This window comes from Denticeps clupeoides, chromosome 1 (assembly GCF_900700375.1).
Source record: "Denticeps clupeoides chromosome 1, fDenClu1.1, whole genome shotgun sequence".
NCBI lineage: Eukaryota > Metazoa > Chordata > Actinopteri > Clupeiformes > Denticipitidae > Denticeps > Denticeps clupeoides.
Window position 1 is genome coordinate 9,123,575 of NC_041707.1, and position 26,760 is coordinate 9,150,334.

The window sequence follows — 26,760 nt, forward strand, 5'->3', positions numbered from 1 at the left end:
AGACAATAAAGGGTATGAACCAAGCCAGTAACTGCCCCAAATCAGATGGTGCCTCTGAAGACAATCAGCATTGCACAGACAGTTCACAGCATGACAGTATCTTCCACATTCAGGTATGAAACTGCTCTTTTTTATGTATTTTAATTACAATATACGTTAAGTCCCCACAATGTGCAATGTGCATGATATATGTGAAGTCCCCATAAAGTATTGTGTATCACAAATGTTTATGAAAGATTCACAAGACTCAGGATGAGAAGTGCTGCACCTCCCCCACTATGTCCCCACATTGTCTTCTAAAAAAAAATCTCTACACTAAGTCCACACACTACACCTATTTTGATCTATTAGGATTTTGTAACAAAATTAATTATTTTAATGACATGTATAACTGTTAGTACGTTTAAACATTGAAAATATGTAGTGTGGTTGTAGAATGGCAACGTATCTTTTATGTTTGGTCTAATGGCTGACTGTTTTGTTCATTATAGGAGACAATAAAGGGTACGAACCAAGCCAGTAACTGCCCCAAATCAGATGGTGCCTCTGAAGACAATCAGCATTGCACAGACAGTTCACAGCATGACAGTATCTTCCACATTCAGGTATGAAACTGCTCTTTTTTTATGTATTTTAATTACCATATACGTTAAGTCCCCACAATGTGCACTGTGCATGATATATGTGAAGTCCCCATGACGTATTGTGTATCACAAATGTTTATGAAAGATTCACAAGACTCAGGATGAGAAGTGCTGCACCTCCCCCACTATGTCCCCACATTGTCTTCTAAAAAAAAATCTCTACACTAAGTCCACACACTACACCTATTTTGATCTATTAGGATTTTGTAACAAAATTAATTATTTTAATGACATGTATAACTGTTAGTACGTTTAAACATTGAAAATATGTAGTGTGGTTGTAGAATGGCAACGTATCTTTTATGTTTGGTCTAATGGCTGACTGTTTTGTTCATTATAGGAGACAATAAAGGGTACGAACCAAGCCAGTAACTGCCCCAAATCAGATGGTGCCTCTGAAGACAATCAGCATTGCACAGACAGTTCACAGCATGACAGTATCTTCCACATTCAGGTATGAAACTGCTCTTTTTTTATGTATTTTAATTACCATATACGTTAAGTCCCCACAATGTGCACTGTGCATGATATATGTGAAGTCCCCATGACGTATTGTGTATCACAAATGTTTATGAAAGATTCACAAGACTCAGGATGAGAAGTGCTGCACCTCCCCCACTATGTCCCCACATTGTCTTCTAAAAAAACATTTCTACACTAAGTCCACACACTACACCTATTTTGATCTATTAGGATTTTGTAACAAAATTAATTATTTTAATGACATGTATAACTGTTAGTACATTTAAACATTGAAAATATGTAGTGTGGTTGTAGAATGGCAACATATCTTTTATGTTTGGTCTAATGGCTGACTGTTTTGTTCATTATAGGAGACAATAAAGGGTATGAACCAAGCCAGTAACTGCCCCAAATCAGATGGTGCCTCTGAAGACAATCAGCATTGCACAGACCGTCCACAGCATGACAGTATCTTCCACATTCAGGTATGAAACTGCTCTTTTTTATGTATTTTAATTACAATATACGTTAAGTCCCCACAATGTGCAATGTGCATGATATATGTGAAGTCCCCATAAAGTATTGTGTATCACAAATGTTTATGAAAGATTCACAAGACTCAGGATGAGAGTGCTGCACCTCCCCCACTATGTCCCCACATTGTCTTCTAAAAAAATCTCTACACTAAGTCCACACACTACACCTATTTTGATAATGACATGTATAACTGTTAGTACATTTAAATTTTGAAATTATGTAGTGTGCTTGCAGAATGCAAACATTACTTTTACATTTGGTCAAATTGCAATCAGACAGTCAGAATTGCACTGCCAGTTCACAGGTTGAGAGTATCTTCCACATTCAGGTATGAAACTGTTCTTTTCAATGTATTTTTATCATAATATCGAATCTCGAATTCCGATCCGCCAAGGTGCAACTGAGCAAAGCACTGTCCCCACACACTTCTCCCCAGGCGCCTTTCATGGCTGCCTACTGCTCACCAACGGTGATGGGTTAAAAGCAAAGGACACATTTAGTTGTGTGCACATGTGCTGTGTTGCAGTGTATCACAATGACAATCACTTCTCTTTTACTTAATAAACATTAAGTCCCTTCAATGTAAATATATGTGACATCCCTACAAAGTAGAATGTGCTTCACCACTATTGTTGAAAGGTTAATAAGACTCAACAAGTTTTGTGTACGTGCCTCAGCAGGTACCCACGTTGTCTTCTAAAATGAAGGCTTTAGTGAAATAGCTAAGAGACTCCATGGTAGCATGAAATGGAGTCTACAACTGACATAAGTGGCTCAGGTAGTGCAGCTCGTTCAGGATCAAATTCAAATTTTATTTGTCACATACACAGTCATACATGATATGATATGCAGTTTTAACAAAAGTGTTTAAGTGTTAGGATATGTTAGGAAGTGTTCAAGTGTTAGGTATATCAATGCAAGCTATGGCAAGAAGGTTTGTGTAGAGTCCAGAACATGAAGGCACTACCAGGAAACAGGCCAGTACATCAGAAGACATGGAGGAGGCAGTAGAAGGGCAACCCAGCAGCAGGACCGCTACCTCCACCTTTGTGCAAGGAGGAACAGGAGGACCTCTGCCAGAGCCCTGCAAAATGACCTCCAGCAGGCCTCTCTGCTCTGCTCAAATGGTCAGAAACAGACTCCACAAGGGTGGTATGAGGGCCCGATGTCCATAGATTGGGGTTTTGCTTACAGCCCAACACTGTGCAGCATGTTTGGCATTTGCCAAAGAACAACAAGATTGGCAAATTCGCCACTGGCGCCCTGTGCTCTTCACAGATGAAACCAGGTTCACACAGAGCACATGTGACATGTGACAGTCTGGAGACGCCATGGAGAACATTCTGATGCCTGCAACATCCTCCAGCATGACCAGTGTGGCAGTGGGTCAGTAGTGGTGTGGGGTGGCATTTCTTTAGGGGGGCGCACAACCCTCCATGTGCTCGCCAGATGTAGCTTGACTGCCATTAACTACCGAGATGAGATCTTCAGACCCCATGTGCACATCTGGGACATCATATCTCGCTTCATCTACCAACACCACGTTGCATCACAGACTGTGCAGGAGTTGGCGGATTCTTTAGACCAGGTCTGGGAGGAGATCCCTCAGGAGACCATCCGTCACCTAAACAGGAGCATGTCCAGTCATTGTAGGGAGGTCATAGAGGCACGTGAAGGCCTCATTACTGGGCCTCATTTTTACTTATTTTAAGGACATTACATCAGCCCATAGTTTGTTTTGCCACTTTAATTTTGAGTGTGACTCCAAATCCAGAGCTTCATGGGTTGATAAATTTGATTTTCATCGATAATTTTTGTGTGATTTTGTAGTTAGCACATTCAACTATGTAAAGAAGTATTTAATAAGAATATTTCATTCATTCAGATGTAGGATGTCTTATTTCTGTGTTCCCTTAATTTGTGAGCAGTGTATTTTCTCCAAGAAAGAATCAAATCCTTAACAATTTTGAATGCATTTGTTTTGTGTTTAAGTGGCTCTTGATGTAGAACCACCCATAGATCCTTCTGCAAAAGAAGTCCAGAAATCTTCAATTGAACAAGCAACAGAAATAACAAGTACCACAACTACCATGAAAGGTACTGTTTGTTAAACTTCATAGAAAGCCTTTATGAACTTAAAAATCTCTGTTTTTTCTGATGTGCTTTGTTCATTCAGGTCGAAAGGTGGTAAAGAAAAAGAAATGGGACAGTGATGAAATGAATGCAGTTGAAAAGCATCTAAACAGGTTCATCAAAACTTGTACAGTGCCAGGAAAACAACAATGTGAGGCCTGTATAAATGCTGAACCTGTTGCCTTGAAAGACAGGGATTGGTTGTCTGTAAAGTTCTTTGTGAAGAACAAAATCACTACCCTTAAAAGAAGAATGTAAAGTCAGTTATTTTATTTTGTTTGGTATCTTATTTTCTGGTATTTTAGATTTCTGGTTATTACATTTGTTTTAAAAGGATCTTAGAATCTCTTTTTTTTTTTTTGGAAATGGGTGCAATTCAGTAAAGTGTCTTTGAATCGAATGTAAATATGTACAGAATACTGTTCAGAATGCTACATAAAAATAGCAAAAAAAAATAAATATTTTATTCATGTTATTAAATTTTGATCTTTTCATTCATTATAGCTGCATCCCAGCTGTTTCGTCCCCATGTTGTTCACAAGTACCTACATCTTACAGTTAACCAGACAGTTCACTATGTGTGTCTGCTGGTCCTCACAAGTGATGTCTACCAGACAAGGTCCCCAGTTTGTAGGAAAATGTCACATTGCTTTATTAATGTATTTTCTATATTTTAAAGTGACAGTCATTTTTAAAGCCTCAAATGAAACATAAATCTATCTTTAGATTTTTCATAAAGCCTTTAGAAATGCACGTCCCCACGATGTGGCATCGTGCATGTAGTCCCCAAATTGCGGCTACACAAGTATGTGTGTGTGTGTGTGTGTGTGTGTGTGTATTTGCGTGTGTTAGTGTTAGACGTGTTTGAAATACTTTTTAAACAAGTGGGTTTTCAACTGCTTCTTAAAGGTGGTAGTAGTCGAATGGTCTCAAAGTGTCATCAGCAGAATTGCATCAAGACACAGAACTACTGGCAGTGTTCATGAGAGACCCAAGAGTGGAGCCCAACGAGTGAAAGACCTGGATAGTGCAGCAGTGGTCCTGTTCACTGAGTGTTGCGTCAGTGTTGCTGGAGAAGGCGAGGCAAGTTCAACATGGTCCCCACAATTTGCTTTGATGGAGAAGGAGCAACAGACTTGGCAGGCATCACCGGTCAGTGCAAAACCGATTTGGTTATTGTACACTGCACGTTCTTACCTCAGAGACATCATAGAACCCATCATCATCCCCAATTCCGCCAGCACAGCCCCAACTTTCTGTTCATGGACAATTGTCACAGCTCAACTTCAGGAAATTGGAGTGTCTCATATGGTATGGCCATCAATGTCCCCTGACCTGAACCCCCATAGAGCACGTTTGGGACCAATTGAAGCAGAAACTGAATGATCGTACACACTGAATGATCGAACAGTGGAACACATTGCATCAGAACAACATCATGAGGCTAGTGAGGAGCATGAGACACCCCCTAGAAACACCCCCTACTGACATTGTACATTTTTTGTTATTTGGGGATATCCCTGTTATTGTCTACATTTTTGGGGTAATAAACATTAAACTAATGAAAATGGTGTTTCTTCTCATACATAATTAGTAATATCAAAGGGAACTTTTGCTTATTTCATTAAAATACAGAACAATGTAACTCATATAAATAACAATATACATAACTTATTGTGAGTAGTGTAAATAAATCTTATCTCATCCCCATCTTACAGATGAGGATGTTATTAGCCAGGAGCTGAACTGTTCCAGGAGGCTGATTTTAATCTCTTCAACACAAGAGGGCAGCAGAGAACCATTTCTATTTCTGTGAGGAACGCAGCAGCCAGGTTGGGAGAAAAATCTGGTATGGGAAGGTGATGGGAACACTGAACCGCAGAGAGGCAGGAAAAAGGAACTGACGGCTCTGGGCTGCCTTTGAGATTTAGCTTGCTGTCCAAGTGCCTGGAAGAGCAGCGAGCCGTAGAGCCACTCGCCTGACTCATTCTGCCCCACTGAGCAACAGATGCCAGCATGGCCTAAACTTCCTCTGCGGAACCCGGCACATAGGCTGCCGATGGCGCCGAGCCTACTGAACAAATTACACCGGCGAGGAAAAGGGCTGCAGAAATGAGCTGCCGTTTGTTTTGACTCATCAACCGCAGTTCAATATGGAGAAAGCCACGGCCGATGCCTGGACAGGACAAACGCGAGCTGGACAGCAAACTGAGCCAAAATCAGTCCGGGGTGGAGTGATGTTGTGGCGCGGTACATGTGGTCCGCCCGTGGCTCAGTAGCGGCACTCTCCGTTCCCATGGAGAGCACGTGTACACGCAGGTGTCGAGTCACACGCTGGAGATAATGGAGTCCTTGAAGGGGACAAAGACAGGGGAGGGGGTTAGTGAGCACTCACCTGCGTTCTGTGCCAGATCACAGACGCCCTGGAGTGGCCGAGTTTGTTGCGACAAGGTCCTTTGTCGTAATGGATTAACAGAAAGTCGTCCTGTCAAACACAAAATGTTACAAGAGAGACGCATTAGAGCTCCGCGCGGCTAACCAGCACCATCTAAGGAGCAAAACTCTTTCTTAAACAAATTATATGGCAAATTATTTCAATGCAGACTGAAACTAAAACAAATACTTCAACCGATATATATAAAAAACATTGTGTATGTGTTCATGATGTGCGTGTGATATATATCAATCACACACACAAGCATGAGTACATACACAATCTTTATAATGCATATACCACAAACATATATATATATATATATATATATATGCTATTTAATGGTGTTATAAGAAAACATTTTGCACACACAGGAGAAGAGAGGCTGCTTACATCGAGAGACTCCAGGCAGTACCAGCAGAAGGCGTGCTTGCAGTTCTTGCACATCATCTGTGCGCAGCCCTCGTCCCTCTCAATGTAAACCTTGCACTTGGGACAGCGCTTAATTGGCGCGTCATCCTCATCACTCTTGTAGAAGGAGCTGCCAAAACAAGCATTCCATTTAGTATTTGGGTAATCAAATCAAGTTCTATGGGGTAGGAAATGTAGACAATTATGATTAAATTAGCATGAAATATATAACATGCATGATTTCACAGTACTGATCATTGTTGGACAGAACTGGACACATCATAGGACAGCTCTACAAATATGATATCTTTATAACTGAGGAAGAAAAGTTATTAAAAGTCATTTCTGCTCTCATCACTGCTCTCTTGTGAAAATTCCACTTAATTCTTTCACTTTACTCTTCTGCTAAAAGTTCCTTGCAACAACATACAGAGCAATATTAGAACACTGATATGCAGTATCAAGCTTAAAACTAAACGAGGCATACATTGTGATGGGAAACTATCAAGTCACGGCCATTGGGTTGCCAAAACCACACAGTCATGAAAGCATGTGCAAGACAAGACACTGGAAATTGCACAACCCTTTTCAAAAGCACAAAATCTTTCCTGAAATATGCCAACAACTGAAAAGTAGATGCCTGTCCCTGAAATTAAAAAACTATTTTGCTGTGACATCAGTGGACATCACAAACGTTATCATTATCCACCAGGCAGATGGATTTTCAGTGATTACCTGACTAGGCAAAATGATGCTGCCACTTGTCACACAGTAAATGTACAGGCTATAACTGTCAACACCTTTGTGTGACAATGAGGAACTGACAACTTGGGTTTGTGGTATCTGCCTTTGCTATAGAGGAAGGTTCACTTTTGATGACAATTTTACCATAAGGATGGAGGTGGCTTTTACAAATATATAGTCTCCAGGGTCACAGAAACCCTGCAATATCCACCAGCAAGAGCCATACAATACACAACCTGACTCATGAAAAGTTTATGGCTCTTCAAAAGCCAACGTCATCAAAAGAAACCTGGAAGTGGACAGGAGACCTGCTCCTGGTCGGACGCTGGTGGCTGCTACTGAGTGGAGGGGGGCAGTACCTGGTCTCGCCAGGCAGGAAGGACGTTATGGGCAGGGTCTCCTGGCAGGCTTGACCCGGGTGCCAGTTGGCCTTGCAGGCTGAGCAGAACTCCAACGTGCAGACAGAGCACTGGACCATCTGAGGCAGTGGGGCGTCCATCTCCTTCAGCTGGCACACAGCCTGGCACGATGACGAAGGGCACCAGGTACGACAAGGGTCCAGCAATACCTCTGCAGCAGAGAAAGAGAAAATAACAAGTCACTAAATCAGATCTACATTAATCTCTTGGATGGAGAAAGCAGCGGCAAAAACTAGGCACTTATGTTACGTCCTTTGGGACGTAGAATGGTTTGGGGTGCTCTGTGTTCAGCTGTCTGCTGGGCGGAGACCGAGATTGGTCCCGCCCACCGATTCCCTCGTCAACTGCCAGCCAATCATTGCCAATCAGCACTTAAGGACCTTTCCAACCACCAGTCGAGGCTCATTGTTGCGGCGAGAGGAGAGTTTTGGGGTGTTGTATAGTTGGAGATAAGCCTTTGATGTGAGTTAGTGGTTAGTGTTATTAGTTATGGCGTTGTTGTGTATCTGTATTGTCTCTCCTTTCATGGCGTGTTGTCCTCCTGTGGATTGTTGTGTAGTTGTTGTATATAGCACATTAGGTTTGGTTGGTTGTTCACTGCTCACTGTAAATAAAAGCACAATATTTCACTTGGACCTGGTGTATCTGTGTCTTCCCACATTCCCCTCGATTGTAGTCATGTTTCCCAGCCCCTAGACAGGGACGTGACAATTAATGATTGACAGAAGTGACAAGGGTGAGACCCACTTATGTCACCCAGCAACTTTTCTGTCAGACGTGACACCACCAGGCCATGATATTTCTGGAAACACTGACACCTGGTGCTGCAGAATACATTTTTACCCATTTTACGTAGACGCCTGCGTGTGGGTGGGTGACCTTCAGGATACACGACACAGGGATGGTAGAACAAAACACGCGTCAGCAAACGAGACTTAGAAGGTTCTCAAGAAGCATCATTCCTACAGGGCAGCGACTGCTCATCCCGAGAAAAGCATGAGTCAGGCCACACTGTCTGCCACTCGCCTGGCACAAACAATGCAGATCGATCCAATTAAAACAAATGGAATTATAGACGGAAAAGCTCTACACACCTCGCAGCTCTCGTGTTGCCGCGGGCTGTTTTCTATTTCAGAAGATGCCACCTGAGCAAAAGGGTTTGCAGGCACGAGACAGCTGCATTGATCGGGAACTTGCCCGATGCAGACATGCTGCAGTGCGAAGTGTTGGTCTCGCCAGCAGATGGGAGGCTGTCTGGGCTCAGGTAAAACATGCTTTCAGACAACGTGACTTCAGCATGTGCCCGGACACGTCCCTCCGCCACTGCCACGTGGTCGCTTGTCTCCCAGCAGGCACCGTGCTCCAACTGAGCATTCGGCGGGTGTTGGAGGCTGTGAGAGCGTTAGTGGTCTAGCAGTCCAACTTGCACGTGGAGACTAGGAAGTAAGAATTAAAATGCTAGGACATTTTAATGCCGTGTTGTGTGGTGTGTTTGATATCTGTTTAAAACACATTTGAACTCTTCGTTGGCATCACTGACGAGAGAAGCTATGGACTGCGGAGGTTTCTCTCTTAGCGGGTCAAGAAATTGCATGACATTCCCATTTATGGTGCAGTGCCATTTCAGAAGTATGCGGACAGTTTAGCGAAACCTGTGCTGTTCATGTTAACATTATGACAAGAAGAAGCTTGTATTGGTTATCACTTATTAGTTTAGCAGCTACCACACTCACCTCTCTCAAACTGCAACTTTCTGTACCGCTGCATGAGCTCTGTGGCCACCATGCACTCAATCTGCAAAAGAAAACAGACGAGGAACAAAGAAAAGGGGAAGTCAGACTAATCTGCTGACACACTCCATTAGAAAGTCTTCATTTTGGACTTTACTGAGAACAGTTCTCACAGGAACCGCACTTGCGCTTCTGCTTTATGGGCAGCCGACAAAGTACAAACCAAAATAGGCCGGTCGTAATCTCATTTTTGGGCCATTCATCAGGGACATGACCAGTCGCTTCTGAGACCTTATTTAAAAGGAGCAAATGAGACCTATTACAGGGCACTAATCTTTGGAAAGGACTCAACAAAGCCTCGGCCAAACCAAGAGCAACGTGTCGACGAACAGGTCTGAGAAGTTTATAAAACTCTAATCTGCTCCAGAACCAGACCCAAGACCAGGTTCAGGGGGATTATCTCACCCCGCTGACTTGGGAAAGCCTAGGGAACCCCCGCTAGCATCTCTAATCTGCGGGCAGGGAACAGGGCGTCTGGACTGGTCTTCTCATCTCACAGCCAACTCTCACCAGGAGAAACGACCAGAGGAGGGTTCGTTAAAGTAGCTGCGGACTTGTCCTCTGAAACGCTCTCCTTGCATTCATTTGCCACATTGTCGACTTGGTACCGGTGTTCACAGACTGAATTTTGTGGGTCACAAGTAGCTGGGATTGCAGCAGTAGCTACAGCCACCACACTCTTAGCAAACTTCACACTCAATAACCCCCATATTTTCATGTTTGCAGATATGGATTCCACATGTGAAAAGGCAGTATTTGCAATGGTTAAAGACCATTTGGGTTCATGTAGTCTGATCTGATAAGCATTAGGTCAACAGGCTGTTCTCAATGCTAATACAGTGTCAGGTGGTATAAACATGGCCCTTTTATATTGTTTATTTCTTCTTGACCTCTTTCAAGTGGATTTGGAGCAATAGGCCAATCTGAGCAGTTTGAATATTGCAACCAGCAGACGCCATTAATTACACAGCAGTAATCCCTGCTCACATGAAAATCCCTCTTAAAGACTCACTTCACAGCGCAACAGAAAACCACTTGGTGGACAACTTATTAGAGACACTCATTTATTTTACATTTAAATTTATGGCATTTGGCCACAGCGACTAACAACGTGCTTTCATGTTACCATCAATGAAGTAATCAGTTCTGATTCACTAGGACTCAAACCACGAATACAATCATTTTATTTCACCCTGTTGTAGTTTTTCTTACAAAAGAAAGACCCATACCTCGTTTTCTTGCAGATGGCCATGTTTTGGACAGGCTGAATCCGGACAGCTAATTGCAGTTTCAAGGCCCTCTTTGATCAGGAGTTCGACGTACTGCTTCAGGCACTGAAGAGGAATTGCAGTTATGATTATTAAGGTTATATTTAACTGAAGGTGACTAATGGAGCATTTGATCTGCATACCAGGCACAGGCCTCCTCAGTCAGAAAGCAATAGTTCAATAGTGATTTTGAAGCAAATGCTAAATTTTAAAGCTCCCCTATTATGATTTTTTTTGCTTTTATATAGGTCTTATTGGTCTCCTAGTACTGTGTTTGAAGTCTCTTTCCAAAATTCATCCTTGGTGCAGAATTAGAGCCACTTTTAGACAGTCCCACAATGAGATTTCCCCAGGACACGCCGATTCTGTGTCTGTAGCTTTAAATGCTAATAAGGAGGAGAGAGGCAGGACGAGGAAGAGAGTGGCTTATAGAAGTGAGGCGGATGAAGCATGAGAAAGGGGAGGTAACCTTTCCCCTTATGATGGTATAAAGGGACAAATTCCAGATTCGACCGTCTGAGCTGCCGTTCTCTGAATGGAAAATGGCCAAATGCTCTTTATACCTATCGCCATTCCTAGCCACTGCAGGACCATAGACAGGCTAGGGAAACTTGTATTAATGTTAAATAATCACGCAAAGTGAAAAATTCATAATAGGGGACCTTTAAATGAACACCCCAACAAATTCCCTTCTTCATCCAAAACTGTGGACGACAGCATTTAGAAAGAAGTGTGAGATGGCCAAAGTCAGAAATCTTGGCAGGAGTATTCCTTATGGAAGACCTGATGCCAGCTTGTTTGAAGAGGAGGCCATGTGGCGCTGGAGAGAGGAAAGGTCCATAGGGGACTGGAGGCGAGGCTGTTCTTATGTTTATTCTGGGACGCCGGAAGAAGCGAGGACATGCTGGGGTTATTGGAGGCCAATTCTCTGCTGCCTCACCCTTACGGCCTTTTCAAGTCAAGGCAGCATGTGGATTTTAGCATTCTGTTCAGCCTGCCAGCCTATTCAATTACAGTACCAGCTTTCATTGAAATGGCAAAAATAATAAATAATATGCAGCACAAAAAAGAAACCATAAACTAAGAGTTCAGTTTCTGAACATTAACTGCTGTTCTCCTTGTATTGATTAGGGTGATTTGAAAAAGAACGTTGTTCACGTTGTTTCTCTCATCATACACCGCATTTGGATGTGATGTCCCCGGCCATAATAGGAGACCGGCTATTAAATGGCTGCAGAACTCACCAGCGTGCAGAACACACATTGGCACTGAGTGATGGTGGTCATCTGCTCCAGGGGGAACTCTCCAAGGCACAGTTTGCAGGAGACCAGTGGGTCCAGAGCCAGGTCCCAGGTGGGCCGGTAGCGAGCGGTGGTCATCTTGTCTGACACGGAGCTGAAAAGGATTAACGTTCATTATGGGTCTCAAAAGGTGATGAGGGTTATAAATGAGGACTAAACTTCAGCAAATGAAGAAGTGCACAGCTTTGTGAGTGGCGGTCAAGTGAAGAGTCTTGTATTGGAACAATGCTGAACCTATGCCTGAGGGACACATTGTTCCAGGGCCAAACTCTGCCCGGGACAGAGTGAGTCACCCGGCCCTCTCCGGTGTCCTGAAACCAGCCTCTCCGTGTGAAGAATCCGCCTTTCCTCTGTGGCTAAGAGGGCGAGCGGGGGGTTGGCCCTTCAATGCTTTCCTTTCTCTCTCGCCGAGGGGAGCACAGAGCTGCTAATGTTTCAAGTGTTGACTACGTTGCGGCTGTCTAAACTCGGCGCTGGCTGCTAAGCAACGGAGGGTGAGGAAGGGCCGGGCCGACAGATAACGTTTATGTGGCAAGAGCTAAGACGATGGAGGCGGCTGAGGCCTCGGAGAGCCAACCCAGGCGGAGTGGGGCACTGAGAGCACTCATAAGGCAGCCATTAGGATTCCTGCTAAACGGCTTACGGGCCACATTAGAGACAAGAGGAGGGAGCCGGCCAAAGCTCCACGCTGCGCCGATGACGCGTCTTTCATGTTAATGGCCAGAACCGATCTGGATACGCGCACAGGGAGGAAAATAAATAAATAGAACCACCTGCAGCGTGTGTGTTTTAAGGAGTGCTGCCAAAGCGTTGTCGGTTTGTGCAGCTGAGAATAAAATTGCCTTCTTCAACAACACTTCACACATTCTGGTATTATCATTTCAGAGTGGTGCATATTTGACAGGCTCAAGCATGAAAAAAGGCTGAAGCAACAAACCAAGAGTGAAATAGGAGCCATTTCAATAGCTTTCATTAGGATTCACTGTTAAAGGGCTTTGGCTCTTTCCATGAGAAGGTGTCTCACTCTTTTACTGCAACACCCCCAACTGAAAAGTACCATGTGTCTTGGTGTGAAGGAAGTAAAAATTGTCTGGAGAAAGTACAAGCAGTGAGGCTTATGTTACACACAGACGTTCCTAGCATCACGTCCCTGCTATCTACTGATGCATGTAGCATCCATGAAGTGTTACTGTTGTACACAACAAATGAAGTGGTTCTCCTGTAAACTTCGACAAATGTTGTTATGGTACCAGCATGGTTTAGAATAACTGGCGGTGTAAAATAAATTAGTAGCGTGGGACAATCTGGTTGGGAAAACATCTGCTTATCTGCTAACGTCACAAACCGGAAACAGCTGCTAACGCTCAAACTTTGCAACCCGAAACCGTTATGGTTGCATTACTACCCAAAATAATAAACTGCAAACTCGAGAGAACACGCTGTATTGCTGCTATTATTCCTCCGGAGCAAAATGGGTCAGGAAATAACATTTCACTTATGAACAACATTAATTTAGCCGTAGAAAGGAAATGGGCAATAATCCGCCACAACACAAACAGGGAAGCAAATTACATTCGCAAAAATGAGAAAACAAACCAGTACAAAACCAGGACAAGCGTCAGATGCGCAACCCGCAGCGCGTCTGAAAAGTACACAACTGGTCGGTGGGGGCTGCAGACAGGCACCGTTTCATTCCAGTCTTCATGTCGTTTTAGAGGACTCTGCAAGATCCAGGTTTTTCTATGTTAAACAGGAATTTTTACCTAAAATGACGGATGCAGATTAGACGACCGAGTCGTATCCAGGAGCGACCGCTCACTTTAGCCTACATTTTCAAACCAAGAAGGAGCTCTGACGGCAGCACTTCTCAAACCAGGAAACATTTATTCTAGGAATCTGCCTGCGTCAAACAAGTGTAACCTTTGAAAGATGACAACGGTGCTGATATGGTAAACGCGTGGGGGGGGTATATTACGTAGTGCTGAAAAGGGGGAGTTTTAATAAGAAAGTAACATGTATAAGGCATCACTAATGTTTGTGGGACAGAGCAATACATTAAGTCAAATCTATATTGGCAACGGTGCCTATATGTTTGACTGTAACTACAGGAAAAAAAGGACAATTTTAACTTCAAAAAGTAAATGATTAAAAATAAATCAATAAATAAAAACTGCACCCCTTAAATATCACCAGTGTTTCAATGATCAACAACTACTGTGCGTATGCAACAACACAAAACTAGGCCAACCAGAAGACTGGCTAAAATGTACCTTCAGTTTATCTCTGAAGCTTAACCACCAAACCACTTGTGAGGGAAAATGGCTCTGGTGCGATGACTTCTTCAAAGCTGCATCATCAGAGCACATTTATCTTATGGCTCTACCATTCTACATCTATCTGATGTGTGCGGGACCTAGCCACAGATATCCATACCCATATGTGGCACATCCACAGTCAGGACTGTACAGTTACTTGGTTCAAAATAATGGTACCTCTGAAGGAATAATCTTCACAGTTTACACGGTACAGAACGAACATTCTACTTCCTGCTCGTTAAAACAAAAACCAACACAGTGTTGCATTTAAATGAACATCAAGTCCATGCTGCTGGAGCAAGGGCCCTTCTATTCAGGTCACAGTTCTAAAAAGAGTATCTATCTGTTCGTATTAAAGGGACTTGGGAGGTCTGAGTGGCTCTGCTGTGATCAAGCTGATGTTTTCAGAACGTACAGTCTGTGCTGAAGAAGAGTGGTAGAGTCTGATCCTTTTTGAAAAGGTCCTACTGCCAAAAAATCTGAAAATATTTAACCGTATAGTACCAAAAATGCTTTTTGTGCTTTTTTTTTTGTCATACTGGGCAAAGCCATGGCACCATGCTGGCATGACCACTGGTAAATCTCTATATACAAATCACAGCTAATAACAGAGCTACTACATTGGTGCAACAGAATACAAACATCAATAAATATACAGCAGTAATAAAATGATACACAACAGGGGCTTGAATACCAGAAAAAATATACCTTGTACTGAAGGATTTAAACCATCTATCTATCTATCTATCTATCTATCTATATTGCATCACCAAATGAAGCATGTAATAGGGCAATGGCAGGGAAGATGACACAAAAGCGGATGTCATTCGGAGGCCAAGGTATTTGCAGGTTTAAGGAACCCAAATTTAAAACTTAAGGCCACTTTAATCAAATTTAAGACTTGAATTTTTCACGGCAGACACTGTAAGGGAAGGTGCACTTGTAAAATACATTATTAGTTGTATTTTATCTTAAGTAATATATTATTTTATGGTGTATTAATAACTAATAATTATTTCTTAATAATTAAGAAATAACTCTGGCAATGTTAACAGACTGTTATTTCTTGTACTGCAGCAAGCCACTAGGGGGCGACTGCAATGTTTTCAGTTTTTTGTTTGCGAATCATATCCATGCATGTGCTGCACTTAGTTTGTGACAGATTGAAGGCTTGTTCTATTGCATTTAAAATCAAATAAATTTAGGGACATACTTTTCCCAGTTCAGAAATATCAGTAAAAACATTTAATATAAGGAGAACTCCCACTCACATGCTTTCCCGCTAATTCCGACCTCATACACAAAAACACAAAAAAAATTTGCCAAATTATTTTGAGAATACTAGTAAAAAAATGTATTGGGTATGGAGTATTTATAACTCTGGATTTATGGATTACTAGTCCTTTTCAATGATATTTAAGGCTTTAATTTTCAAATATATTTATTCTACTTTAAGGATCCGTGGAAACATCAGAAAACAGTAAGCTAAGCTCTCGCTCAAATCGCCAATTAACTCACATCTTTCACATCCAAAAACACGGGCCTGTCTAAATCAATAATCTTCACAGAAACGTTCAAACAGTAAATTATATTCATATTGCACGATCGTCAAATAATAAATACATGATATTATATAATAAATACATTATATAATATAAAACATGAATTTACATCACACATTAAGTCATAAATCCTTTTATACTGATACCAATAAAGTCCCTCTGCCCCTCCCTCATCATCCCAGATACATTAGATACATTAAAAAGTCCCCAAACATTTACAAAGTAAAGAGATTTACTAACTAAATGTAAGTTTGTTCTTAGCACATAATATCAAATCCCAAATATTGAATTGGAACACTGCACATTGTTTTTGGCAAGAACTATAAAACCAATAAAAACAGTTTCTGGCAGTTTGGAATGTTTGTAATAGACCTGTAATAGTGCTGGTAATAGACCTCAGCATCCTAGTACATTTACAGCATTATCCAACGCGACTTACAATCAGTAGTTACAGGGACAGTCCCCCCTGGAGCAAATTCTTTAGGGTTAAGTGTCTTGCTCTGGGACACAATGGTAGTAAGTGGGATTTGAACCCGAGTCTTCTGGTTCATAGGCGAGTGTGTTACTCACTAGGCTACTACCACCCCTGTGGTATCCTGTTCATGGACTAAGCATAGATATATACTGAAAGACTAACAATTGGCGAACTTCATTGAAGTTCTCTTTTAGTCTAGGACTAAGCTTGACCCTTGAAATACAAACCTATCTAATTGGATGCAGCGTCTAATCACCACGTAATTATTACCTGGCCTTATACCTCGTACCCTAAAAACTGCCTGCACAACCTGCCAAACCAGCCTTATTAGACAACCTACAGATTTCCTTTCTTCACACCACAGTCACACATCCGCGTGTTACATTCACCCAATTTACACCCAAGCCTTCGGCCTCTAAGAATAACCGCTCCCAGCTCCATGGAATGGTGCAACAATATGAATGCGCATCTGTGACAGGATGACACGGGTTTGTGCAAAGCGCTCACTTATTAACATATCCACACAGTTGCTGAGCAACACTTCAATAACACTGCATGACGGGGATCGGCACTGAGGACATTTCTTTATTGCAGCAGAAAACAAAATCGTTGGATCTCGTTTGGGATGGATTTTGGACCAATTATGCTCTGCCCTTTCCAGCTCTTTTTCAAACCCTCAACTTTCAGTTATCATATAAACAATCTTTCAAGGACAAACACATGCGCAGACACACACATAATTACGACTGATTTCAAATGTTCTTTTACCTCTGCCAAATGACCCAAATTCATAACCCGGGGGACTCTTGAGTCCCTTTATTTCTGGCATGTTCCTCTGAGATCTTGGGATCTCCAAAGTGAGCTGCACGGTGTTGTCAGCCTGGGACAATTGCCTTCTGTACTAAATGCTGTAGGTTAACCCACAGCCACCCACAAGACTTCCACACCATTACCGACGATGCTCACATGGTGCGTGAGAGAGGCCTGCATGGAAAATCAGAAGTCGGGCAGGGTAGGGCTGGACGATTACATGGTCTTGATCAAAGATCGTGATAAAATTCAACTCAGTCTGGGTGATCAGACTGAGGCATTTATCACAATCATGCTAAAAATGATTACATTACTTGTAAATGGAGACACGTGGCTGCTGAGACGCTTGAACACATTAGAAACTCACGCACTACCACGTAAAGCTAGCAAAATGTTAAATGGCTGGAGGGTTGGGAGGTTGATACTAGTGCAAGCGTGAGAGAAACCGATCCACTAGCGTAAGTGTAGTATGCCAGTGACCCATTCTGAAAACCCAAGAGCAGACCAGACAGACACAGTTTCCAGATCTCAATAAAAAGATGTAAAACATGTAAACCATGCCTCATATTCAGAAAATAACATGTACACTCACTGGCTCAGGTAAACTAGCATGCTTAGATGCTTGTGTGTGTAACCTGTAGGTGTGCATGGTAAGTGTACTAGGACTTTATTTGAGCGTGGAGTGAACACACTCGGTCTCTCTCGCGCACAGATGCTAGCAGAGTTTGGCGCATCATAGACAGCATGAAGCAAAAAAAACAAGCGAAGGTTGAGGACAGATACATGGCGGAGGCAGAAAAATCTGCGCGAAAATATGCAAAAGCGACATGGCATGGCACGGGAGCACCACGGCAATGATCCTGCACCTGAAACGCAAACATGTTGGAGTGTTTGAGGAGGAAGAAGGGAGTTCAGCAGCAGGGTAAGTCAATACAGAATCCTACTTTTGTTCCGTTTTGAAGTGAGGAACGTAATGTCCCTGGTGCTGGTCGCCGCGGAGGAGAACTAGACTGGGACTTACAGCGCCACCTACAGGTGTGGAGGGGGGATGAAACAGCGTTCGGACTGTTCTCTGCATCTCCACGTGGACGACTCGCCTATTGTGTCCCTGAGCAAGACACTAACCCTAAGTTGCTCCAGGGGGGCTGTCCCTGTAACTACTGATTGTCGCTCTGGATAAGGGCGTCTGATAAATGCTGTAAATGTAAATGTTTACCCGTCATCCAGCTTGACAAGCATGACAAGTTAGCGTTAGCACGTTAATAACAGTAGTAAAGCAGGGGTGCTATAGTTACTTTGCATTAAAAGACTAAAGACATGTTTTTATTCACTAGCCTTTTTTGGACCATTCATTTTTCAATCTGTTGTCATTTGCTACACTGCAAAAAAAGCTTTTCTTACCTAGTAATTTTGTCTCGTTTCCAGTCCAAATATCTAAAAAATCTTAAATCAAGATTAATAGACAAGAAAAATGGCATGAGAAAATTAAGCAATGCTTAAAACTGTTTGAGATTATATCTCATTAAGATTAGTTTTCTTACCCCATTGGCAGATAATTTTGCTTGTTTTAAACAATCACTTAATTCTGAGATGTTTTATCAGAAAACAAGACATAATTTCTTATGCTATTTCATGTGTCTAGTAAATGTATCTTGATTTAAGATTTTTTGTCCTGGTTTGGACTGAAATCAGGACAAAACTACTAAGTTAGACAAGCATTTTTTGCAGTGTGTGTGTCTGTCAGTGTGAGAGTTTGTGAGTGTGTGCGTCTGCGAGTGTGTGCATCTGCAGTGTAGTGTAGAGAACAAGTTCTGACATTCAAACAAATCCTGTTAAATTTTCTGATTTGTATTGTTCTTTGTTTTTTTTATTAATTATTTATCGTTCTGGCAGCTCAGGTGGCACTTTATTTAAAAAAAAAAAAAAAAAAAAAAGTATATTTGGCAGATGTAAAGCATACGTGTGTATGTTTTTTGTGTTAGTCCATTTTTATTTTATTATTATTATAACAGCTCAAGGAGCAACATGTTTGTGCACTTTCTAAAGATTTTGGTTCTGTTTTGAATAAAGGGTTGGAAATGAATGCTTTTCTTGTTTTGTTTAATCCGATTCTACGATTAATAAAAAAAAATAAAAAATTCGACATATTAATCGATTATTAAAATAATCGTTAGTTGCAGCCCTAAAGTGAACCATGTCTAAAAGGAGTTGGCAAACTCACGTTGATTCATTCAATGAGTTAAGAGGCAATGTTAAAATGTCAACTAGGTTTAAATAAAAGGATGTTTTGTTGCATAGATTAAAGTAAAAGTAAAATTAACAAAAACAAATCAACATGTGTTGATGGGATTGGAACATGTGAAGTAAAATGCAACAGGTCTGGATTTAATTTACTGTGTCACAGACCGAAAAAAAACACAATCACGCCGGAAATCTCACAACAATGAAATCCAACTGTACAATAACCTGCTGTTCATATTACATAGGAACACGCCCAAGTCAACATTTTATCAATAGCCACGGACAAGCAACTCATCTAGCCATGATTACATTTTTTCCTGGCATGTAATTTGTTGCTCGAGGCCTCACATAACCATGCCCACTTGCTTGATGGAAATTCGATAGAAAACGACTAACTCTAGGCACACACAGGCTGTACCTGGAACTGGCAGGGGGACTTCTCTGGTTACATATGGATTCTAATGAAAACCACTTAAGACTTTTTGGGGGAAAAAAATGGGACATTATCATTTTCATTTCTTCCACAGTGTTTGCTGTCAGGCAGCCTGTGTTTGTTTACATCAGTACTCATGCCAGCCGGGGCATGTGACAGGAACGTGACTGGAGCGTGAAAGCCTGTTTACTATGGTGGTTCTTCCATTAACCAACCTCAAGCACATAGCGAGCACAGAGACGAGAAATTTGGTTCAAACTAACACAGTCCAGCCTCAGCTACAGACTCTAAAACGTATAACATATAACATATAATGAGGGATGTTCAGAGTTTACAAGAAATAAAAGCCTTTTTGCATGGATGTGCGTGTAAGCTCAGAGTAAAAAAAAAACAAAACATCGCAGCTTCCTGTTGAATGGCCAATAGTGCAGAACGCGGCCAGCCACACGAAGCAAACCGGTCATGCTGCACTAGGGAAACGAAACCCTGCGGTAAAAGGGAAGGTTCGCCCAGTAACCCGTGTCAAGTCCAGACACAATCTCTCTCTGTTGGATTGCATGACTAACAGAGAATATTCCCAGCTTCCTGATATCAGTTTTGTTCATGCACGTTGCTTACTGCAAATAATAGGGGCGTTAGGAAAAAAAAGATTGATACATCGTAATATCACGATAGTGTATTGATACAACAATACCAAATATCCATGGTTTGAACTGTTGGGCGTTTTATTTAGTGAGCGCAGTAGAGGTGAGAGTCAGTGTGTGTTCGGCTTGTCAGGCAGCGAAATCGCAAAACATGACAAAGCGAACATATTATAACATCCCATTCAACATTTAAACACAAAACAGCTAGTGCGGAATTGGATGAGGGAAATTGCAGGAGGAATCGGTAGCGCATTGCATTTGACAGGATTTGTGGCGCTGTAGCACGGTGGAAGACAACAGGTTCAGGTGCACTGAGCCTTGTTGTGTGACCCCAACACGTTATGGAGGTAGGACGTTCCGAGAACGTAACGCAAAATAAAATCTATTCTCTCTGCAGAAAGAGTAGCGCTTACGTTATCATCAGGTCACACCACATTATTAAGGACCGGCCACTGATATCCAGTGCTTGCTGATATGCCACATTTTAAATGCTTTGCTAACGTATTGAATTTAGCTTCACAAGCTACCATCAAGTTGGCTGATTGTTGGATTAGAAGAATAAGCAGCTTTTTCAGCCAGCCATGTATTGGGTGAGAACCAAAAGTAACTGAATTGCCGCAACTGATCCCTGATTTCGTATCCATGTTTATTTGGGGGCTTACGTGGGGGTATAGACACATGCAAATGACATCCTCCTAACTGTTGTTTTCTTTAATTCGCACAGTGTCTGTGTGCATATGGACTTTATGTTTTATATGTTTACATTTCAGCTCAGTCCCCTACAAGCACCACACCAGCCTGACATAACTAAATGTTTTCAATCTTATGCATTTTATCTTTGTTTGTGGGGTCCACTACTTCAGCATGTTAAGATGTGAAGATAATAAAATTCAGTTCTGAGTTATGTTGATTTGGCTAAATTACTGTACATATTGTGCACCCTGATCATACACGGCATCTTGTATTTCAACTCTGTTTTTACACTTTCAGTGAACTCTAGAATACCTCAATATGTACATTATCATGATATAATCGTATCAAGACCCGTCTATATTAAACATATCGTATTGTAAGATCCTTGCCAATACACCCTAGCAAATAAATAATCTTTGCTTTTGTATTTATTCAGCACGCTTCTCTGCACAGCCTGTTCTCAGAACCACATTAAATGCCAAACTAGATACTGTTCAATCTATTCACACGCCCTTTCTTGTAAAAACATCACCAATTGCAAAGAACAACTACAGCATCAGAGTTGGGAGGGGAACAACTAATCACCAAAACAAAGCCAGGATTTAAAGAGACGTTCCCCACCCAGAAAGCCTTGTGGCATGCCATTTGTGTCTGAAGAATTAAGAGGAGCTGACAACCATGCGGCACAAGTGCTTATTGCTACTGACGTCCACAGAGAGCGCGGGGGCCCGCGGTCGGCTGCGGGGACAATCTGCCGTCGCTCGCGACAGCGAGTCTGCAGATGACCTCGTGCGACCCCGCCGACCCCCGCGCCCAGTCTGACGAACCGCCGTTACGTTACACGAACAGCTGCAATGACTGGGGCGGCTCTGCGATGCCAAGTCTCTTGCGGTCACATGACCAAAACGCTATGTTTAGCTCTTCGCAGGAGCAGATCGGGACAGGGGAGCCGCGAACCTACGCAGAGCTCATTTGGACGCCTTCGTAATTCCGCCTGGCGGTAAACAGAGCAGACGTGAGCGATTTGAACTCGGTCATCTGGCCTCCGCAGAAGGTTAAAGCTGCCAGGGCCTGTATAATGAATAGTGAATGAGCGCAGGTTAAGCCAGCAAGTGCATGCGCAGCCCCCCCCCCCCCCGGCGAGGGAGTGTTTCCGGGCGCCACGTTCGCGAATGCGAACATTGGCCAGCGTCGGAGCCGCTCGGGATTACATCTGAACTGAACTGCAGGTTCAGCTCGTCCCGCAGCCTGTCGGACGCAGCACCACCGCTAAGAGCCGCAGAGAGAGGAGAAAATGCCTCGTTTGGAAGATGTGGCACAAAGTACTAACTGAAGAACTGCAACTTAGGATTAAAAAAAAGCTATATAAAAAAAAAATATATATATATATATATAAAAAATGCCCAGACGGAGGTTTATAAAAAAAAAAAAAAAAAAAGACATTAAGTGCAGGGGTACCAAATGCGGCCGCGCTCCAGCATCTGAATTGGCTAACTAGCTTTCCTGATCTCTCCAGAAGTAAGAGACAAGCTGCTACTGAGCGGGCAGCGCGGACTATCGCCGGAGTGGAGGGGAGGTGGGCTGAAGCACACTGACCACACCGTCAGCAGAACCTCCAGGCAGGTGTGCTCAGAAAGGCCTACGGAGGCATTCCTTACTACACCAGAGCGATTAACGCCATAAAGAACCTCGCCGTCATCCTTTCGTATGCGCCTCTGCCCGATTTTTTTTTTTAGTTTTTTTGCCAATTCTGAGCATTCTGCATTACACAATATGGGATAATGCCAGGCAGAGGAAGTGAAAGAACAGCCCCGGAAAAAGCTTTCACATCCTGTTTTCCTTGCATATTATAAAACCCACTTCGGCAGTGCTGGGAAAGGCTAATGACAATCAAAGTACAGACTGCGTTCCAAGAACATTTCGGGTTTTTTTTTTTTTTTTTTTTTTTTTAAGGTGGCACAGGCCACCAAAGCCTGGCCCACAGTGCAGGTCGCTACACTTGACCATCTTTACTGAGGCTCTCCAGGAGAACAGATCATGCGGGACGTCTGTACCTGTGTTCGGTCATGTGCCAACATCGTTCAGTGTCTCAGCGCGCTCATATTGCAGCAGCCACTTATAATTGGTGGCTTTAATGGAGGCCATTTAGCCGACGGTTAACATTAAAAGGAAATGAACTTGCACCGCAGGGGCGCCCAACCCTGTTGCTCGTGACTAAAGCGTTTGGGGCGCAGACATGAGGTAAGATGCCCAGCTCCATTTAACAAGACTATCAGAGCCATTGGGGTCACTCGGGGAATCCTAAACCTGTAGGACTGCTGACCGCACCCGACGAGGCCATAACACTGGAATCCTCATTAATATTTAAAGCGCACATCAACCATACGCCACATTAGCCACCTCCTAAATGAATTGCGGCAATGATGGCACGCAGTCGTGTGGAGGTTTCCAGAGCAGTGTTAGGTTTAAGCTCTTGAACTGCTCTTGGTAGGAACCTAATCCCCTTAAACTGCTTAAAAAAAAAAGAAAGAAAGATAAAAGGTTACATGGCAGGTCATTCCTCTTCATACTGTGCCAAGTTACAAAATCCTTAATGTGACCTAATGAACCCTGCGTGCCCAACACCAAGTTCCAGCGCACGACACAGCCGTGGCACAGTCTCCTCGGCAACGGATGCGATGGGAGCGTCTCGGCGTTGACGCATGCAGCCAGAGACCTTCCGTGCACTTCAGCAGAAAACACGACGCTGTTCAACCCCATCTCGTGCACGACGGCATACGCCTCCATACACTTCGCCCTGCGGGCGAGGCGGCCTTTACTTTGCATCTCTTCGCCAGGGACCGCTGCGTAGCGTTCGGTTGTGTCACAACAGATACAATTAAATGCTTTCAGGTCACAGCAAGGACAGAACATGACTCACAGAGAGCGGAGCGCTGCCCACAGTCTACCAAGGCACCTCCACATCCATCGCCGGGACGTTTTACTGGCCTGGAACCCACCTTCAAACCCCTTTTACCAAATGAAACTCCATTAAAACGCCCCCCCCCCCCCCGGCATGGTTTAGTTTTACGGTGTTTGCATTGCACTAGTGCAACACACACCCAATACACTGATCCTGTTGTCCGGTTTGAATAATGAACTAAATATTTATCCGTGCAACTTGATTAACTGCTTCCAAGGCGGCAAGAAAAAAAAATAAAAAATGAAGAGAGAGAGAAAAGCCATGAGCTGCAGGGCGAATATAGGACAGCAGCCGCCTGCGAGATACCTGAAATTTATAGCCTGCTCGAGGGGTTCGCTCCCAGAGGGGTACAGACAACGGATTATGAAAAGGAATAAAAAAAATATGACTATAATAATCATTAAAAAAAAAAAAAAACGCTCTGACGACTTAAAAAATTTAATCTTAATACTTCCATGTTATCTCCCGACCACTGCAGTCAGTCACTGCACTGTCAGGAACCATCGCGGTAAAGGAAACGTCCACAAAAGGCAGGACTCGGGGCGACACCACGTCCACGTTTTAGAACCCTCCCCAGAACCCGGGAAATTACCTGGCCTCGGGCGAGCCGCGCAAGTCCCCTTATTTCCGTCTGCGCTTTCCTGGCCGGGGTTTCTGGTGGAAAAATAACAAAAAAAGTCCGGGGACACGCAGCCAGCCTGGAAGGGAGAGGGCAGCGAACGCCACCTACTCGGCTGGCGTCGCTTCTAGCGGCTGCTGGCCGCGTAGCTGCGACTTCGTGCCATCCCGGGGGTCAGGGCAGAGACATTTCCGAACAGCCTGGAGGAACACACATATATTATATTATTATATATAAAACACGCAGACGTGAATTCTGGAGCAGGCTGAGCTGCTGCCCGCGGGGACCGGAGCCGCCGTCGAGTTTGTTTACCGCTTTAGCAGCAGGGAGCTAACGCTGCTTAGCAAACCGCGGAAACCCGAACGCGTCGCGACATTTGCGGGGTCCGTCCGGGGTTTTTCACCCGGCGGCGGTAGCAGCAGCAGAGACCCCGAACAACTCGAGTAGCCGCGGCGCGTTTACCTGAAGAGCCGCGCCAGCTCTGCACACGCAGAGAGAGGGAGAGGGGGAGGAATCAGCTGCTCGATGCGACAGACCGTAGCGACGCCATTAGTCTGGCAGCGATCCGGCGCGGGAAATCGGCCAGGGCGCCCCCTGCCGGCCGAGAAGCGCCAACGCGCTGCTCGGTCACTGCACGCTGGATACAGTCTGAATACATGAAAACTATGACATTTAATAAAAAGATTGCAGTCTTTTTATTCACTCTGTTGTAGTTTCAAAACATAAGTAAGACTACAAAATGTATGCACAATTGTTTTAAAATTCAAGGTTGTGAGATTGTGTAGCGGTTGTGTATTCTTCTGCGTTGTGTATTTTTATTTTGCTCCTCGAACAGCAAATGACGAGATGACACCAAGACGTTGCTTAACCATGTGCGTTTTTCTGCACAAAAAGCAGAGTCGCATCAGAACATCGCGTCTCACGCCATGTGTTCAAGAGAACGGAACCAGGTCTCCGACCCACTGACCCAGGGGCACGGCCGCTACCATACCATTTTTTGGGGGGGGTGATCAGCGTTTTAAAACATAACTTTTCACAATAACCATAAATAAAACAAAAAGAAAATATAGAAATATATCTGATATAACCAGAAACACTAACACACGTAGATATTCCACAATTAATCCTCTATTCAGCTGCAGTTCTGGTGGCCTAGCGGTTAAGGAAGCATCCCTATAATCAGAAGGTTGCCAGTTCGAATCCCAATCCACCACACACTGCTACCCGGTGAGGGTGATGGGTCAAAGGCAGAGGATACATTTCGTTGTGTGCAACGTGTGCTGTACTGCAGTGTATCACAAGCACTTCACTTAAAAGGTTCTGAGGAGGTTGAAATCTCAACAGGGCTCTTTTTTGTCTGCAATGTATGAAACACAACACCACAGCACCCAGTGCACACAATGAAATGTGTTCTCTGCTTTTAACCCATCACCCTTGGTGAGCAGTGGGCAGCCATGACAGGGGATTAGTGTGTGGGGACGGTGCTTTACTCAGTGCCACCTTGGCGGGTCGGGGTTCATTGTACATTTACAGCATTTCTCAGGCGCCCTTATCACATGGAGTACAACCTTTATCAGTCCAGTCTGGATGTGCACCAAGGTAGTTACATGTCCTGAACATCCACCACCCTAACAGTGACCATGACCTCCTCATGTCCGCACCAGTTCTTTAGTTTTACTGATCTACTCATTTCCTGTCTAGAGATGTATATGATGGAAATGTTATTTAGTGCTAAATGAGAGTAGTGGTTTTACAGATAGTGTAGGTGTAAACCACATCTTTTTATATTCTTTGCTGTGAATGCTTTGGATCAAAGGCGCAGATGTGTATGCTGTGTGTTCAGCGCACATCTTTGTTACCAAC

General features: G+C 43.4%; 1 protein-coding gene and 1 long non-coding RNA gene across 3 annotated transcripts in view; one reads left to right on the top strand and one right to left on the bottom strand.

Moving 5' to 3' along the window:
• Nucleotides 1-25,492, bottom strand: part of rnf144aa (ring finger protein 144aa) — a 34,050-nt gene extending 8,558 nt beyond the window's left edge. The window contains exons 1-8 of one of the 2 annotated variants that reach the window (XM_028971757.1): nt 25,360-25,492; nt 24,871-25,097; nt 12,087-12,237; nt 10,804-10,908; nt 9,518-9,578; nt 7,725-7,935; nt 6,604-6,751; nt 6,172-6,261 (exon numbers count right to left, since the gene is read on the bottom strand). In XM_028971757.1, coding sequence (XP_028827590.1) covers nt 6,172-6,261; nt 6,604-6,751; nt 7,725-7,935; nt 9,518-9,578; nt 10,804-10,908; nt 12,087-12,221 — 750 coding nt within the window. In that variant the 5' untranslated portion in view covers nt 12,222-12,237; nt 24,871-25,097; nt 25,360-25,492. The other variant, XM_028971762.1, reaches the window with a different exon arrangement.
• On the top strand, nt 1,528-4,112 carry LOC114785498 (uncharacterized). The gene is made up of 3 exons (XR_003749064.1): nt 1,528-1,591; nt 3,636-3,740; nt 3,820-4,112. It is a non-coding gene; the product is annotated as an uncharacterized LOC114785498 (long non-coding RNA).
• Nucleotides 25,493-26,760: the final 1,268 nt, after the last annotated feature.